The sequence below is a fragment of the Saccostrea echinata genome, unplaced genomic scaffold (assembly GCF_033153115.1).
Source record: "Saccostrea echinata isolate AGI-Se365-2 ecotype Australia unplaced genomic scaffold, CSIRO_AGI_Sech_v1 ptg000001l, whole genome shotgun sequence".
NCBI lineage: Eukaryota > Metazoa > Mollusca > Bivalvia > Ostreida > Ostreidae > Saccostrea > Saccostrea echinata.
In genome coordinates this window covers 4,247,322-4,265,000 of record NW_026889750.1, presented here as the reverse complement: position 1 = coordinate 4,265,000, position 17,679 = coordinate 4,247,322, and the positions used below count along the sequence as shown (strand labels likewise).

Sequence of the window (17,679 nt, the reverse complement as noted above, 5' to 3'; positions counted from 1 at the left end):
AACTAGAATACACGGGCCACAATGCTACATACGTAACCTGAGTTAACATTTAATGTAAATACATTGTTAATGGAACTTATTATTCTCATCTCAAATTTAAATCCATCTGATATCAACAATTTTAGGATTAATGTTAACTTTATAAATTGAAACCTTCTTGTTCTTGTGGATGTTTTTACATCATTTTTTCCTAAATTTTGTTCATAACCTAGTCCCGAGGTCATATTTGAGTTAACTTGAATCTTATCTTCACATGGAAAACTGGCATATTGCCCTGGTGTCTCTGATTTTTAAAAAAAAAATCCTGCATCTGCATATTCTTATTTTGCCCCCCCTCCCCCCCCCCAATAAAAGCTCCATCCTTGCCCTCGGGATTTGAACAAATCTGTTTCTAAGTGTACACTTCATGAAGATGCTTTACTACTGATTTACCTCATTCTAGCCCTGTTATTATTTTGAAAAAAAAAAACTTTTGAAAGTGATTTTTCCCCAAATGTATTCCAAAGTAAAACTATGATACCATATTATAGCCCAAACCTAGCACAAGAGGCCATGTTTTGAACAAAACTTGAGTCTTCACTACATGTTTATACTTAATATAATAAACTGTCCACAAGAGTACATAAATGTTTCTTATAAATGAGTACTCAATACTATTACTCTCAATGGTTGTCAATCCTAATTCAGGAATTAAATTGAATCTACACTAAATGAGGATGCTTGCATACACTGTATCAGTATGACTGCTAATGGCCTTGCTGTTCTTCAGAAGAAGATTATTTTAAATATTTACAATGGGCAGTCATCAATCAGGAAGGCTCACCTGATCATCTGGCTCTGGTGAGCTAAAAACAACATGTTATGTTTATAAGCAAGAATTTTGATATTTTCGTTTCACTTCATCACAGCATGCATGCAATTCAGTTTCTAAGAACTTCCCATACATCTCATTCAAATCTATGAAAAATGTTGACTGAATACACATCTAAATTTATATAAACTAGAATATCAGCTTCCTATAAAGCTGGATTCAGTAAGTTAAATCAAAAGCCTGAAAGGCTTCAATGGCGTCGAACATTTAAAATCAATTTCAAAAGTTCTTTTTGAATTAAATTTGAAATGAAAAGACTGTAAGCACACGATATCACAATTATACATGTAGTTTGGGGGCTTTATTCCGTGGTCCGAATTGATCAGGGTCCGAATTCACCAGACGCCGTTGAAAGTAAACACACATGGAAGCCTGTTCATGTTAAATAATAAATTAATCTCTTTTCAGTTAGATTAAGTGCTAGAAAGGATTTTTTTTTTACTCTTCTACTTGCCAATGTCTATAAGCATCATTATTTTAATAGTTTTAGCTTGCACAACATTTACAGTAATTGCAAGTTAGCTACGAGATACGATCGGTATACGGTATATCCAGTGATGGAGCTCGACCCTTCGATGTTTACGATAAAATCTGCTGGTTGTAAAATTGTAAGGCTAAAGATTGATCTTTAAAGTCAGTTAGTTTAAACTTCTTATTTGTCCATTAAAATAGTTTCGTGATTATTTTACCGCTTTGCTGTTTATTTTCTTTTTTTTCATGGCTTTCGATGATTAATGTAATTCAACGCATCGCTATACATGATGTGTAGAAATTAATCCGCAGCAACTTTCAGGAAGGTCGCCACTTTTTCTTTTGTTACAATAAACACAATATCTCTATTTTTATCAAAATTAATTGTGGATATACGTAATGCAATTCTATTTTGAATTCATTTTGATATGCTCTATTTTCTTTTGTGGATGCATCGACTGACACCTTTGGTTGCGTAAACACTCGGAGCTCCTCGCATGGCTCGTACCTTGTACATTTGTATGGAATTAACCGAGGATTGCCGATTGTTGCGTAAAGCCAGTGACGATCCCTAGTTGGCTTTCGACCTTCGGTCGACGCCATAAAAAAAACAATCTGAAGTTCCAATACAACAAATATTCTTGAGTTCCATAATCAACTCCAAATCATGTCTACAGAAGATGTCAACTTCCAATACTCATATCTACACTGTATCTCATTCTATAAACTAATATACACACCAACCATTTAAAATTAATGGGAAAAAATAAAATTCCCATAAAATCTACTGTCATAATTTCAAAACTAGAACTCACAAATACACAGTCAATGTTTCATCAAAGACAATTTATACCACAGCTTATAATTCTAGGAACATAACCGCAAACTTTGTCATGGTTTCCATATTTAAGCATGAGTATTTTCACTGGATAAATCTTCAAGTTTCCTTTCACAACAAACTTGAAAATTTAATCAATTTTTTTTCTTAAATCTAAGCTACCGGGTTCTCTACGTGTGATGAACTCTATCAGGACAATGGAGGACCGTCTATACTCTGATCGGACGTCTCGCCTCGATCCTCCTCTTCCGAGTCTATCTCGGGGACGAGTCCCTGTGAGGAGTCTGGTGAACTGTTTTCTACGTTTACGTTCTGCGTTTCCTGATCACTGTCTTCATCTGTGACAGGAGTCACATCTGGTCCGCTGTCATACTCCAACAGCTCGTCGTCTGTCACGTGCCAGGATCTACCCTCCACAAAATCAGCAAATCTGTCAAGAAAATTGTTTTATAATGCAGGATTATCAAGATATTTGAAATATTCTTTTTTCAGTTACTTGACATATTTTTAAGAAAAACAGAATTATTAATGAATGAAAATGTTTACAAAAGTGTGTTGCCTACAGCTGCAGGTGACCTTGTTTTATGAAAGTGTAACCGTGATCATAAACAAAATGGTCACCGTTGGAGACTAGGAAAGAAAATGTCTACTTAGTACATGCACATGTAAACCGAAAAAATATACATATACAACTTACAGTAAAATACTCATCAATCACAATATTCTTTTTAATGTTATCCCCACCACTCTCCATAGAACAAGACATTAAGACTTAGAGTTCATGAAGAGTCAACCTTTAAACATATCCTGAGAGATTGTTGTGCCAAGTGAATTTGATCTGGGAATATGAATTAAGTCCTAGAGTGGACCCAGCTACAATCGGAACTTTGGTTACCTCACTATTTTTATTGCACTAAAGGCAGAGTGTGAAAAGCACTGGATTTAAAAAGCCTGAATTGTCTTCAAGATAAAAGCAAATCAAAATTAAAAAAACTGTGAAAGTGTCAAATACTGTAGGCATGGTAATAATGATGTTAAAGAAAACTTCTTCCAGGTGTTTTAATCCGGACAGAATGAGTATGACCCTTATAAACACTGAGTGCTCTTCCAGGTGTTTTACTCTGGACAGAATGAGAATGACCCTTATAAACACTGAGTACTCTTCCAGGTATTTTACTCTGGACAGAATGAGTATGACCCTTATAAACACTGAGTAAATTCCAGGTGTTTTACTCTGGACAGAATGAGTATGACCCTTATAAACACTGAGTAAATTCCAGGTATTTTACTCTGGACAGAATGAGTATGACCCTTATAAACACTATGAAGACAGACCTTTGAGGGTTACCGAGTGAGCTGATTTGTCTTCCAGACAGGACAGAATGAGTATGACGCTGATAAATACTGAGAACACAAACCTTCGAGGGTTTCTGAGTGAACTGATTGTCTTCCACTTATTACACTCAGGACAGAATGAATATGACCCTGATAATACTAAATACACAAACCTTCGAGGGTTACTGAGCGAGCTGATGGTCTTCCACTTGTTACACTCGGGACTCTGACAGAAACTCCTCAGTTCCTCCAGGGCTTTCTTCGTCTCCTCGAAGCCCTGCTCCTGGTACTCTTGTTCAGTCAATAACTTGATCTTGGGTTTGAAAATTTTGTACCTGTAAAACCAATATTTAGTAGTGTACCTTTATAATCCTAACCTTACAAAGAATCTCATTAGCTAATAACTTTTAATGAAATTAGGACAATTTATATGAAATACTGGCAAATAAAGTTGAAAACAAACATATACATGTACCAGTTTATATAAAATTAAAAATTATTGATCAGCAGAGCAACATTTAGTTCACAGCAGAGTGTCATTTTTGAGAATTTCAACCCATGTAAGATCACATAATACTAATTTTCAAAGTACATGTATCATGCATGAATACAGTAACTTATCTATGCGACAAACCTATCAATGTATTCAAGAGAAATTCTTATCTTTGTGATTTATTTATTGGATGTAGGGTTAAGATATAAAAAAAAATTCAAAAATAAAACTACGTCATACAGTTATAGGCAAAAAGTACCTACCTAATATATCTAGTAAATCTGTTGTCAAATAATCCTGCAGGAAGGTTATACAAAGTAATCAAAGTTACAATAATGGCCACAGATGCCTCTCGAATCTGTGTACCGTTGTAGATAAACACCAGTGAAATCAACTGTAAACACCACTTGATCAGATTTAGTGTCCTTGGTTCCGTCAGTGGACCATAACGATAACAAAGGGCAAAACTGATGAGGGCCGAGACAAGTACATATCCCACAATCCACTGCCAGTACAAGCCAAACAAAGTGGAGGAGGTTTCATAGAAGTGTTGTACAATGTATGTCCATAAGTACATGTAGGTAGAACATCCAATTGCCATCAGTACGTAACCAAGTTTCTTAAGGCTCTGAAATTGAAAAAAATAAAGTTTCAGAAAAAGGCATATACCGTACAAGCAGAATTTTTTAGCAAGGATTCAATTTTGGCATTATTAGTGAGGGTTTTGAGATCACTAAAATTGAATATCACTGACAATTTATTCCATATCAGCTGTTACAACTATCTTTCTTGACCTTACAATGTAGTTACAAGAGTTATAGCATTAAAAAAATTATCTGACCAAAAAAAGAGAAATTTGAATACAATTTCAACTAATTACAGCAATGTTTTAAGTCTCAAGATGAAGATTTTAAAAATAATTTTCCTTCTATACATTTTTATGTAAAATGAAGTTTTCTTTTACTGTAAATGTACATCTTCATCATCAATTAGCATATTCATGAAGTAGAGTATTTGGAGCCAAGCTTTTAAATGCAATTGTTTTAATTAAATATTAGAGTGTACTTAAATTAGCATAAAGGAAGCAGTGTGAAAGATGCTAAAATATGATAACCACTGAAATAAGTAGGTTTACCATGTTCACAACTGAGGTCCAATTCTGGCCCCATTGGACATAACCTGAACAAACTCTCAGAGTTTATGGGAATGCTTGCATATTAATTTGATATGAGTAGTGGAAGAAACTAACTGTATAAAATTATACAGAATTCCAGTGAATCAGCAAGACTGTCTCCTGGCTTTGTTACAGCCTTGCTAAACATTCATGGCATTTGCATTTAATTGTTTACATAGCATTTTCCATTAATTAAATATAGTTAATTATTACTGCAACTAAACAAAAATAAATTTTATGCTGTTCTTTCACTTTATGTATCAGGAAACTCTTAATATACTGTACATGTACATATATTGGCGTATTCAAAATTTAGTGCAACCACTGGGTATGGAGTTGTTGGCGAAATCATGAATTAGCGCTATACATGTCCGTGCCGTATATTGTATATATAAATGATTTCTTAGCAGTATTCATGAATTAGCGCATCGTTGTCTGCGCCAAAGCCACTTAAATATGAAGCCCGCATTTTTAAGTACACATACAGTAATTCTTTTTAATTTCATACACTGAGTGTTCATTTGGTTAGTTTACATATTTACAGTTATATACACAGTTTGCATATTTGCATTAATTTCTTCATGTATGTTAATGGATTCTATATACATATATTTCTTTCATAAATTTAGAACTTATTGAGTACTATCTATGAATTTAAATTTTATTCAATCAAAAATAAGACCTCTCAAAGTGTTCAGTCTTTGATACAATTGTCTTTGTTATTACTATTCTCTCATTATTTAGATACATGTATTTCAATCAATTCCACATTTCTTCTATGGGCTTATTACTCTATGAAATATATATAGTGCATCTTTAAAAACAATTCACAGTATCCATCTAAACTAATTTAAAGCATTTAACCCAATTAAATATCGATTGAAAATACTTACATCGTACTCTTTCATGCACATTGTGAAGATCTACATTCAGAATATGCAAAATGTTGATTAAAAATAATTTATATCCTAAAAATTTGATTTAATCCTTATCTTATATATTTTATACATTTTAATGATATATTTAAGGTCTTCCGTTTCAGTCGGAAGACCTTATAGTGATTGTACTGTTTATTTTTATTATTATTTAGTATTATTATTATTTTTTCCCCATTTTTTGTCCAAGCGATTTCTCAGAGATGGCTTGATGGATTTTCTTGAAACTTTCAGGGATCATGACAAATGACACAAACTAAAAACATTTTGAAGGCATACATGTGATATGTACCGGCAGTACGCAAAATGTACAGTTTTTCGAGCCCATTTATTGTGTACCAGCAGGACACCAAAATTCACGGAATATGAAAATTTGTACAGTATTTTGAATTTCTCGATAAATGCCGCTATTTTCCTCTCATTCTCGCTCGCGAGACACTGGAAAACGTCACCTATGTTTGACACTTGACCTTCTGACAATTGTGTAGTGTACACAAACCATCGCATGCGAAGGTGTGAACTGCCAATTGGGATAATTATCTTCCTATAAATCCGTATCAAATACCCCTTTAGGTAGCTTTATTTTTAAAGGGGTACTTCCTTCAGAAGGATTTTGCAAAATTCACTTCTGGTCGTCAGATATGTCCGATTTCCTTTTTTTCAAAAGAGATCATGTCCGGACGATATCTCAGAAATGGTAAGAGATTACGACACCAAACTTTTAGGGATTATAGATCATGACAAGTAGGTTTAGGGAATATGTTTAAATCCGTCAGCCGTCACTTCCAGTCGTCACAGGAAGTGATCAAAGAAATCAAAATTTCAACTTTTCTTATTTTAATTAAATCTTGCATCACATTATTGCATCTGTTTTGCAGTTTCGAAATATGTTGGTCCCAACGGAAACAGAAACGTCAACTTCCGGTTATAAGCGAAAAACTACATAATTTGAGTATTTTACTTTCCCATAAATATCGGTTACAGATGAAGTATTTGAAATGATTTTAAGGTATGTTATTTAGACTGCAAATGTCTAGAGTAACGTCAAATATCTTGGTAAAATTCACTTCTGGTCGCATGTTTTACTGTCCGCAAAATAAGAACTTGTCAAAGTAAGATCTCAGAAACGGTAAGAGATTAAGACACCAAACTTATACGAGTAATAGAACTTAATGAGTAGGCAAAACCCTTTGGGTTAATAGCATCAGCCATCACTTCCAGTTGTTACAGGAAGTGATCAAAGAAATCAAAAATTTAAACTTTTCTCTTTTAAATAAAACTTGCATCATATAATTGAATCTCTTTCACAGTTTCTATATGTGTTGGTCTCACTGGAAACAAAAAAACGACAACTTCCGGTTATAAGAGAGAAACTATGTAATTGGGATTTTTAACTTTCCCAAAAATATCACTTATTGATAAAGTTTTTGAAATGATTTTTACATATGTTATTGAGACTGCAATTGTCTGGTGTGAAGTCAACCATCTTAGGAAAATGCACTTCTGGTCACATGTTTTTCTGTCCTCAAATTGAGATTTTGTTCACCTAATTGCTCAAAAACAGTATATGACTGAAGTCTAAAACTTTCAGAACTTATAGTCAGTCACCAGTTTATCTACATCATGTAAAAATCGTACGTTGCCGTCACTTCTGGTCATGACAGGAAGCTATGCAAAAAAGTGAATTTTTCTAGTTTTTTCTTTTTACAGAAATGTTTGGCTAATGCAGATGTTAGATAGACCATGACCATGCGAATTATTTTCGTCAGAAGTGCCAACCAAAAAACCAGAAGTTGTCTCAAACATGAGTAGTTTTTCATGGAAACTTTTAGGGATGATCAGTTGTGAATAATTTAGGTGTAGAATGAACATTTTATTCGTTTGGAGCACTTTCATTCATGACGAAGTACATAAAGAAATCAGAAAAGTAATTCCGTTTGTTTTTATCTGTATTTACATATCTTTGGAAGCCTTGAGATAACTTTTGTTAATTATTTAGAATAATCTTATTGAGAAGATGGTGTTGTTCTTTTTCAAAGAAGTCAAGAAAACAGAAGACCTGTTATTGCCTAGGCAATAAGTATCTAGTTCTTATTCTTTTCATAAACATATGATTTACATATTCCATCCAAAAATATAATTTGAATAGACTTACCCTTAATGAAATAATCTGAACTACACGTTAATGGCTTCATTTTAGAAGAAAGTTTTTAAAGAATATTCTATGTAAAATTTTATTATATTATAAAATTTTTTACAGACCTGTGTTTCAATTAAGTTTTTTTCTGACCCAATTATTCTTTAGTACAAGATTCCTTAATGAACCCATCCTATTTTTTTTATAATGTAAATAACTTTTTATTCATGAGAACTTTATTTTCGCATAATTACGCAAAAGTATCTAGTCGCGAAAATGTCATTCTCGAGTATAATTATATTATCAAAGATTATATAGAGCTATATCCAAAATTCATGAAAATTTTGTTTCGCTTTTAAATACCAAACAACAATCTTGCGAAAATAAGGCATCATGAAAATTTAGTGATCTACAGTATATATCTTTAATCCTCTCTTAAAAGGGGACTTGGCCCCTCTTTTCATCTAGTGAAGAGGTGATAAATGTAAAAAGATAATAAAACAGATGACAAATTAAAATTACAAGCATGACAAACTTTAACAACAACAACAACAACAACAACAAAAAATTGGAAGCATCTGACTCTCGCTTACATGGCTGATAAAAAAAAAAAATTTGGACATTTTAGAGGAAATTTTAACTGGAACATTAAAATTTTCATTTTTCCAAAATTTATTATTTTTTCAATAAAAAAAAAAAGATGTACGGCAATTCAAATAGACCTTGAGCAAAACAAAAAAATTGATTTATTTCTTTACATGTAATTTGCACACAGCAATACAGCTTTCATGACGTTTGAATTTCTAGATGGTATGTGTAGTACCTGAGGGAACATCCTACTCAGCACAAACGCTACAATGAGAAGGGATGCCATCACTCCTACTCCTACACCAAAACCATAGTGGAGCTTCACATTGCTGCAAGTTAAAAATATAAGCATACAGATGTATCAAGAATGTACTCTTCTGCAACCAAAACAAAAAGAAATATATGCATGTTTACAGGTCCATGGGCCTTGAATGTAAAGTCAGTAACTGCGGTGTTTGTTTTCTATGTACAATGTACCCACAATGCATTGTTAGAACACTTGAACCAATAAAATGTTTAAATAAACTTTCCCCTCCAACTCTGCCTCCAGATGCCTATCAGCAAAGAGGATGAAATGCATTTTCAATATTACATACTACATTTAGCCTCATTCTGAATCAGGGGTCATGAAATTCAAAAATTCAATAAGCTGAGGGACCTTTGCAGTGTTTGCTCATTACATAAATAGTGATAACAGTTCAAACCATGTACTTTATGTCTAAGATCCTTCCTTGTAAAATAGAAAGATTCTTCAAAGATGAAATGCATTTTCACTACATACTGTGTAACAGCCCAGCCCTTGGACTCAAGCCCTTGGAGCAAAATTTGAGATCTCCTTGCTTATTACAGCTTTGGGCTTGGCTTTTTTTCCCTTTAAGATGCTTGCTAGTAAAGGCTATTTTTATAGAGGGAATACACATGGACATATTATGCGGGACCACATGATTTGAACAAAATTAAATCAACACTCATTCAGAAAGCTTTCCCAAAAGTTTTGTAATTTGTATTCCAGTGGTTATTGAGAGGAAGAAGTTTATATGAAACCAGTAATTTTATGCTATTTTTAAATTATTTCCCCTTGTAAAAGGGTGTGGCTCTTCCATTAAAATCCCATTACCAACAAATGCTTTGTGTTACATGTAAGATCGGTGAATTAGCCAAATGATGCTAAAGAAGAAGTTGAAAAATGTAAAAGTTAACAGGAGGACACGCTATGGATGACAGATGAACAGAAAATGCTCTTTGATCAGAAAAGCTCACTTGAGTCTTTGTCTCAGGTGAGCTAAAACAGCTCACTAAGTCTCTGGCTCAGAAGATTTGAAACAGACTTACTGACTCCAACTTCCTGCTGATAAGAAGAGAATAATTCCAAATCCTAGAGAGGCTAAAAGCCAGGGCTCCAAGTCTGGAAATATTAAAACAAGGCAAATAATTTACATATATATATTTATTTTTTGGAAAATTATAATCTAGCTTTTACTCTAAGCCCATAAATTATATCCAAGACATATAATTACACAGAAATGACATCCCCTCCCCTTTCCCCTTCATTTTCTATAAACAACAAAATTCATTTGATTTCCAGTACACAAAGGCTACATGTATTTTTTTTTAAAAAAAGATAAAGGAAAGAAAGGAACAAAGCTAAAAATATACTTTTGATCAAAAATTTGGCAGTGAATGGTGTGTCGGACTGCACTCCAATACAGCTCTGGTTAAAGGCAATGAATGGTACTTCTTCCACCTCTCTCTGAACAACCAGTCTCAACTTTTGGAGGACACTGTACACAGGGCTGAAGGAATCCCTCTGATCTTTGACTTCCTGTACAGTTATTCCCCTCACTGTCTTAAAGTGGCTTGGTACATGACTAAAATTAAGCTTCATCTGAAATGCATTTGGAATATTTCTTATAATTATAAACAATTCCAAGGATTTGTCTGAAATTGAATTAGTAGAGTTCTGAGAGAGCATAAGGTTTGTACAACATGTACAAAATTCTATAGGAAAATAATTGGTACTGTTTCCCTATAGAGACCGCATTTTTTACAATGTCAAGTGACTTTAAAGACAACAATACCGGTAGTTATTTTTACATACATATTACATATTAATTTGAACATGGAAGATATACTGAAAGAAAATTAGCAAAAAACAAGTGAAGTAGTGTGTGAGAGGGGGGTGGGAGACTTTGGTCATATACATGTACTTCTCTTCTATTTATACTTGTGTAAATGAATTATTTTATCAGTAAAATTCTTATTGATGCTTAAAATTTCTCATCAAAGAGTTCTTGTCTTTGAACATGTTTATCAACTATTTCCTAATGCTTCCAATTTTGTGTTCACAATTTTAGTCATAATTCACAACACAGCCTGATACTCATGTGAAATGTATACATACTATATAAACATTTCATAATACATGTGTAAAAATGTGAACATGAGGCCAACAATAAAAATGTTTTATTTGATGTACTCCGATTAATCCATCAAAATTATCCCTACTCTATAAATTTTTTCAGTACTTTAATTTTAAATTTAATCTTTTTTTTAAATGTTTCCGGGAAAATTACATATTATCTTTTTAGCATTTAGACTTTTATTATATAAATTTTCAATTTGCTGAAATGAATTTTTGTCAATGAAGTTAAAGTGAGAATCATGGACTCAACATGGAGGAATAAATGTGTAAATATGTGGTTCATTACATTTATCAGTAAAAATTTTTTTTAAAAAAAAAACCTACCCAACTTGAAAAAATATGGGTTGAAGTACACGTACATCAAACAAAATGAATTTTAATGAATTTTGAATTTTAATTTAAAAATATGCATAACTTTTAATACTGTAGATTCCTTAATATACGTAAGGAATATATTATCTCATAATTTCATGTGAAGCACCACTCGCGAAATAAAATTACGTTAAAATTATTGGTGAACATTCCATTCATGAAATCATGTTCCTGTGATTTTATGTGTATGAGTCTTTTCATGATATTAAGTACATGTACTCGCATAAAATAAGGAATCTACAGTACTTGAAATTTCAACATACCACAGGATTCACCCACAAGAAAATGACTGACTCTGCAAGTCCTTTAAAGCAGAAAATCTTCCAGTATAACTCATCATCATCTTTCTCCATCACATGGTCAACTGTGCGATCTTTTAAATTGTTAAATTCAAAACCTAAAATTGTAAAATAAATAACTTCTTTTCAACACTGGTTTATATTCATCATTACATACTTTGTTTACAGATAAAAATCCTGTTTTGGGAAAAAATGCAATCATTTTTTTAATTAGTTAATGATAGCAAGAAATTTATGTTTTATAATCATCTGTGCTGAAACTAACTTAACAGACTGATGTAGTAAAAGTATTATATTCACCATGTTTAACTGTACGTTTTAAACAAATGTCAAGCATTTTTCTTTTTAGATAACAATGTATTGAAATCTGCAATTCAAATATCTGAAAGTAGTTTATTGGGAATAAGTGGTTAAAGCTGAATATGACTCCTAAAAGGAATAGCAATATCTTTGTCCACCATATTTCTCTCCTCCATCATGTGCTTCTCCAGCCCCTATATAATCCTCAGACTTGTTTATGGTTCAATGCATTTTGCTTCACTGATTTTACCTGAGCGGACATCTCCTTATTTGTCAGTGTGATTAACTTGTGTGTGAAAAAAATGACTTCTGTATTCCTCTGCTGTGTCAGGAAAAATGGTACCAAAGATATTTGATATCAGCTGCAGAGGTCAATGCATTACAAAGTGAAATAAATACTAATGCACAGTGAATGAAATGAAATGTTAACAAAAAGGATATCCGACAATGTAAAATATACATGTACTACAAACCATAGTGACCAGCTAACAGCAATCAGGTGCAAAGATTTATAAACCCCATGCAGTTCTGACATAGGAGATAGGAATACTAGTATGGTGTGTGCCTATTTACGAGTCATGTTCAGCTTTGACTAAATTCCCAAACCTTCACTTGTTTACATAAACATGTATACAGTTCTGAGTCTACTATATGTATTAAACAAAAACTTGTATCTAATATAATATAATAGTATATAATAAATATAATATACAGGATTTTTTTTTATAAAGTATAATACTGAACAGTTATTGTAAAGCACTTCAGAGCCATGAGTCATGGCCCATAATACACTAATAAAACCTGAAGATCCAAGTACTATCCAAGTCAAGAGTGTCATATTTAGAAAGCATGCCTCTAGGAAAAAGCACATGGCGGCATGTATTATAGATTTCTATAGATTTATGCACCCTTAGAGCTGCACATACAGCTGTACACATTTTTGAAAATTTGCTTGACTGCACTTCTTTATTGGAGTAAAGATTATCTGAAATTTTAATACAGTTGAACTTCGGTATCTCGAACTCTGATATCTTGAATACCATGGATATGTCAAAGTGATTTAGAAGTCTCAATCACTTATTCTTTAAGCATTTTACCCCTGATATATTGAATCCTCGGGTATCTCAAAGTTTTTTCTCGATCCCATCAAGTTGGAGATAACGAGGTTTGACTGTATTTGACAATTATTTTTCAGAATAATCTTATTTCCATGTAGCCTCTGTATCTGATACATATATCAGTGTATATAACAAGAGACATAAAAAAATATTTATGTCTCTTATATCAGGTCAGGGACCATCACCACCTTATTTAGCTACATAGCTTCAATTACCTACAAAGCTTAATTGAGTTACTTGTAGATGATCAAAGAAGTGTGCAATACAAATTGATATCAAATTCACAGGTGTTGTGAGCAATGAAGCGTGATTAAATCCTAACGGTCGTCTTACCCAGTTGAAAATCACGAGATAATCAGGACACATTCAGTATACAAAACAGATAACTAGGGTTTCTACAAATAATACGTTTCCTAGATGTTAAAAACTGCCTGCCAATGCGTTTACACAATTACACCTATCAGAGTTAGGCATGCCAAATGTGAACTAATAATTAGGAAAACACCTTAATATTGTATCCATTTTTAGATAAAGAAGAATGCGTTTTTTTTAAAATATCAATCAGAATGTTTTAAACCATGAGATTCAAATTCCGTAATCTAAGATTCTCATAAGTTCGTTTTCCTGAAAACCATTTAGTTCATTAGCACCCTTATTTGAGTTTTGTTAAAAAAATAAAATATTCAATATTTTAAATGGTTTTAATCAGGCCAATTATTTTTCCAAAGACATCGCCACACTAGACCAATTATTTACATAAATGACAGAAATTGGGAGTCACCTGACTCGAGATCTGGTCACGTGATTGGACAAAATGGCCGCTATATACCAGGTAAAACGGCGATTTTACGTGAAATTTGGTGATCGCTGACCGCATTACGCAGGTGACAGCTTAATAGAGTTACATTATATAGGAAAATTCATTGGGAGGAAATAAAATGACCGCATAGGACAGGTGATCGCTGGATAAAGGTGACCGCTATGACAGGTTTGACTGTACTTTATTTAACTACTTTATCACACTTATTTTTGAAATGAGCTTTTTTCAACATGTAAGCTGAGAAGGGGGGGGGGGCAAACTTGAATTTACAATAACTGAGGATGGTTCCATTTAAGATTAATCATAGTATGACGTCACTGATCTTATCTATGGAGGTTATGAAACACATCAACAAAACAGCATTGGCGCAAGGGATTACCCTATTTATTTTTACATAAAAATTGTATAATGCTAAGAAGAATATTATATAGATTAATAAAACTGCTGCACAAATCCTAGACATTTTCTCATTTGATCGGAATTTGAGGAAACTTATACCGGACTGTACGTTTTTACCCTTATTCAATTTAAAACTTCACAAATAGAAATTATACAACTGAGCTGTTGATATTTGTGCAGCAATTCCAGCAAACTTTGGAATATTTTGCTTCTAAATAAACCATGTTTCAGTTAAATAAAATAGAGCATGCCCTTGCGCCGTAGCATTTTTGTTGATATCCATTATAATCGTGTGTAGTAAAGAACAATGACGTCATAATATGACGTCATAATGTGTACTGGCTATCTCATGTCGTGGGTACCAAGTATGTATTAAACAATAAGTTTTAACTTCCCCTGTATAATAGATATAGTCCTTAGGCATTTTAATTAGATTATTTGCATAGAAATGCCTATACCTAGCCTTAACTCACCTGCGTGAGTCTATGGCTAATACATCTTTTGTTCAAAAGTGTTCAAAAGCAGCAATGTTTTGACTATCTTTGCTCAGTGTTAAAAGTCCATAGAAAATATCAATAGGGACACTCTTAGGAATTTTTGTCTTCTTCTTCCTCTATCTGGCCGCATTCATCAAGTTGAAGATTTTGCCAGTTGGGTGTGTGCATGTTTGCATGATTAAAAGAAACTTTTTTTTTTTTGGTTGTTTATTTGTTGTTTTTTTTAAAAAACTCGATAAAAGAAAGGATTATTTAAGTTAGTCTTTCTTAGTCACTCGAGATTTGAAGATCTCGAGTGATTCTGCTGCCGTGATGTCCTCTGGCAGGCTATTCCATTCTTCCGCAGTTTTGCAGAAGAATGACCACTTTCTACAGTCCTTGGTTGCAGATGGTATAGCAAAAGAGTGTTGTTTTGTGTGCCGCGATCTTCTTACAGGCTTAGTGAAGTGGTCCTCTGGTCTGATGGCTACTTTCAATTGTTGTTTATTATCTTATACATCATATTCAAGTTTGCATCTTTCCTTCTACTTTTAAAATTTTTCCATTCCAGATGTTTAATCATTTCTCCTATGTTAGATATATTTCTATAATTTCCCATGACGTATTGTGCCGCTCTTCTTTGCACCTTTTCCAACATATCTATGTGGCCTTTTTGGTATGGGTCCCAAACTGTCGAAGCATATTCCAGCTGCGGTCTAACCAGAGATATGTATGCTCTCTCCTTTATTGATCTGGATGATATATGGAGATTGCGTTGTAGGAATCATTATATAAAGTTTTATTTGCCTTCTTACAGATATTTGAAATATGTAGACCCCAATTTAGATCGGATGTTATAGTACAGCCTAGATATTTTGTAGATTCTTCATGGACAAGTATATGATTGCGAAGGGTATAGTTGTAAATGATAGGGTTTTTCTTTTTTGAAACTGTAAGCACTGTACATTTATCTGGGTGCAATTCTATTTTCCATTTTGTTTCCCAAAGAAAGAGTTTATCAAGGTCTTCTTGAAGGGTGTGACAATCTAAATTCGTTGAAATAGTTAAATATACTATGGTATCATCTGCAAAGAGCCAAACTGTAGAGGTTATGTGGTCTGGTAGATCATTTATGTAGAAGAGGAATAGACTCGAGCCTAGGACTGATCCCTGGGGTACTCCAGACTCAATCTTACCAACATCAGACTCTTCCCCTTCAACCACCACTACCTGGCTCCTGTTTGAAAGGAAAGCTTCCATACAACAATGTGTGTTTCCTCTGATTCCATAGTGATGTAGTTTATGAAGAAGTAGGCTATGGGACACTTTATCAAAAGCTTTAGAAAAATCTAAAATGAGCAGATCACTTTGCTTTCCATTTTCCAGATTTCTAGTTAAGTCGTGCACACATTCTAGCAACTGTGTTTCGCATGATCTTTTACTTCTGAATCCATGCTGGAGTAGATATATAGAGGATATTCAATGTTCAGTAGATGAATATATGGAATTTATTTCACGAGTGGGACAGGATTTTTTTTATATTTTCACGAGTGCGAAGCACGAGTGAAAATATCAAAAGATCCTGTCTCACCAGTGAAATAAATTCCATATTCATCTACAAAACATTGAATGTTCTGTTTATTACATTTTTTTGATTTTCCCTTTGCCTCTGTCTTTTCTTAACACAGTGTCATAGGCTTGACGCCATAGTTGAGCGGTTGAGACGTCATAGCTTACCAGTTGTGAGATTGAAAACATTACATAGCATGGATTTTAACAATCATTTGGGAAGAAATTTGCCATTTTAGCTCTATCAAGATGGTTAGTTACTATCTCTATCTTATGACAGGCCAGAAATTATTTTTTACTTACTTTGATATCCTTTCACACTGTGAGAGAATATCATTTTGTTATCCTTTCACACTGTGAGAGAATATCACTTTTATTCAAAAAATAAATCACAGTATTTCACTGTTGAAAATGTAATAAAAGATGTTATTTTTTTCTGCATGATTATAATATGGCTTGTTACAATATTGTTATTGTCTACTTTAAAATTTTAAAAAAATGTGATAACCTGCATTGAAATAGCTAAAACATTATATTTTGAATAGCTAAATAAAGGTGTGAAGGTAATTCAAGCTACATAGGTAAATGGTGTATACTAGACCTGGATTTATCCCAGGATTAGGGACGTATATCCTTCCCTATCATCTGATCATTTTATAGATGGTATACATGTAGTTATACTTGCTTCCTGAAATTAAGTGCGTTTGAGAATTCTACTACAAATAAAAGTATACTTACAGTCTGGTTCCCCTACTCTACATCCGTCAATGTTACTCGCATATGTGACTGTAAAAGAAAATAAAAGAAAAAGTGCGATTGAAAAAAACAAATTCAGCGCCATCTTTACCAAAACAAACTCGGGTGAAGTGAACGCTTTAATGCAGGGCGCGTATTTACCCAAAATGACCCCGAAAAATCCAAAGGGACACAAAAGTTCTCAAAAGGAATATCAACTCACTTAAATAAATTTTGAAAAGTATATTGACTAATTGGGATAAATAAATTACATAGGGACTTATCTTTCAAATCGTTAAAAATTAATTAACTAAATTTTAATTTGAT

At 33.1% G+C, this 17,679-nt stretch overlaps 1 protein-coding gene across 1 annotated transcript; it reads right to left on the bottom strand.

The window, feature by feature from the left end:
* Positions 1–1,959: 1,959 nt before the first annotated feature.
* LOC133180712 (nuclear envelope integral membrane protein 1-like) lies at positions 1,960–17,458 on the bottom strand. The gene is made up of 8 exons (XM_061315218.1): positions 17,356–17,458; positions 11,900–12,033; positions 10,499–10,727; positions 10,175–10,247; positions 9,078–9,171; positions 4,272–4,636; positions 3,689–3,850; positions 1,960–2,610 (listed from the first exon to the last, which is right to left on the bottom strand). Exons 1-8 carry the CDS (start codon positions 17,456–17,458, stop codon positions 2,370–2,372), a joined length of 1,401 nt encoding a protein of 466 aa, XP_061171202.1. The 3' UTR covers positions 1,960–2,369.
* Positions 17,459–17,679: the final 221 nt, after the last annotated feature.

Excerpts from the sequence above, each read along its gene's own strand:
- LOC133180712 (XM_061315218.1), bottom strand. The coding sequence starts at position 17,458 with ATGGCGCTGAATTTGTTTTTTTCAATCGCACTTTTTCTTTTATTTTCT. Across the intron at positions 10,248-10,498 it reads TGCCAAATTTTTGATCAAAA|ACTTGGAGCCCTGGCTTTTA; the intron begins GTATATTTTTAG and ends TAATATTTCCAG. Across the intron at positions 9,172-10,174 it reads TCAGCAGGAAGTTGGAGTCA|CAATGTGAAGCTCCACTATG; the intron begins GTAAGTCTGTTT and ends TTTAACTTGCAG.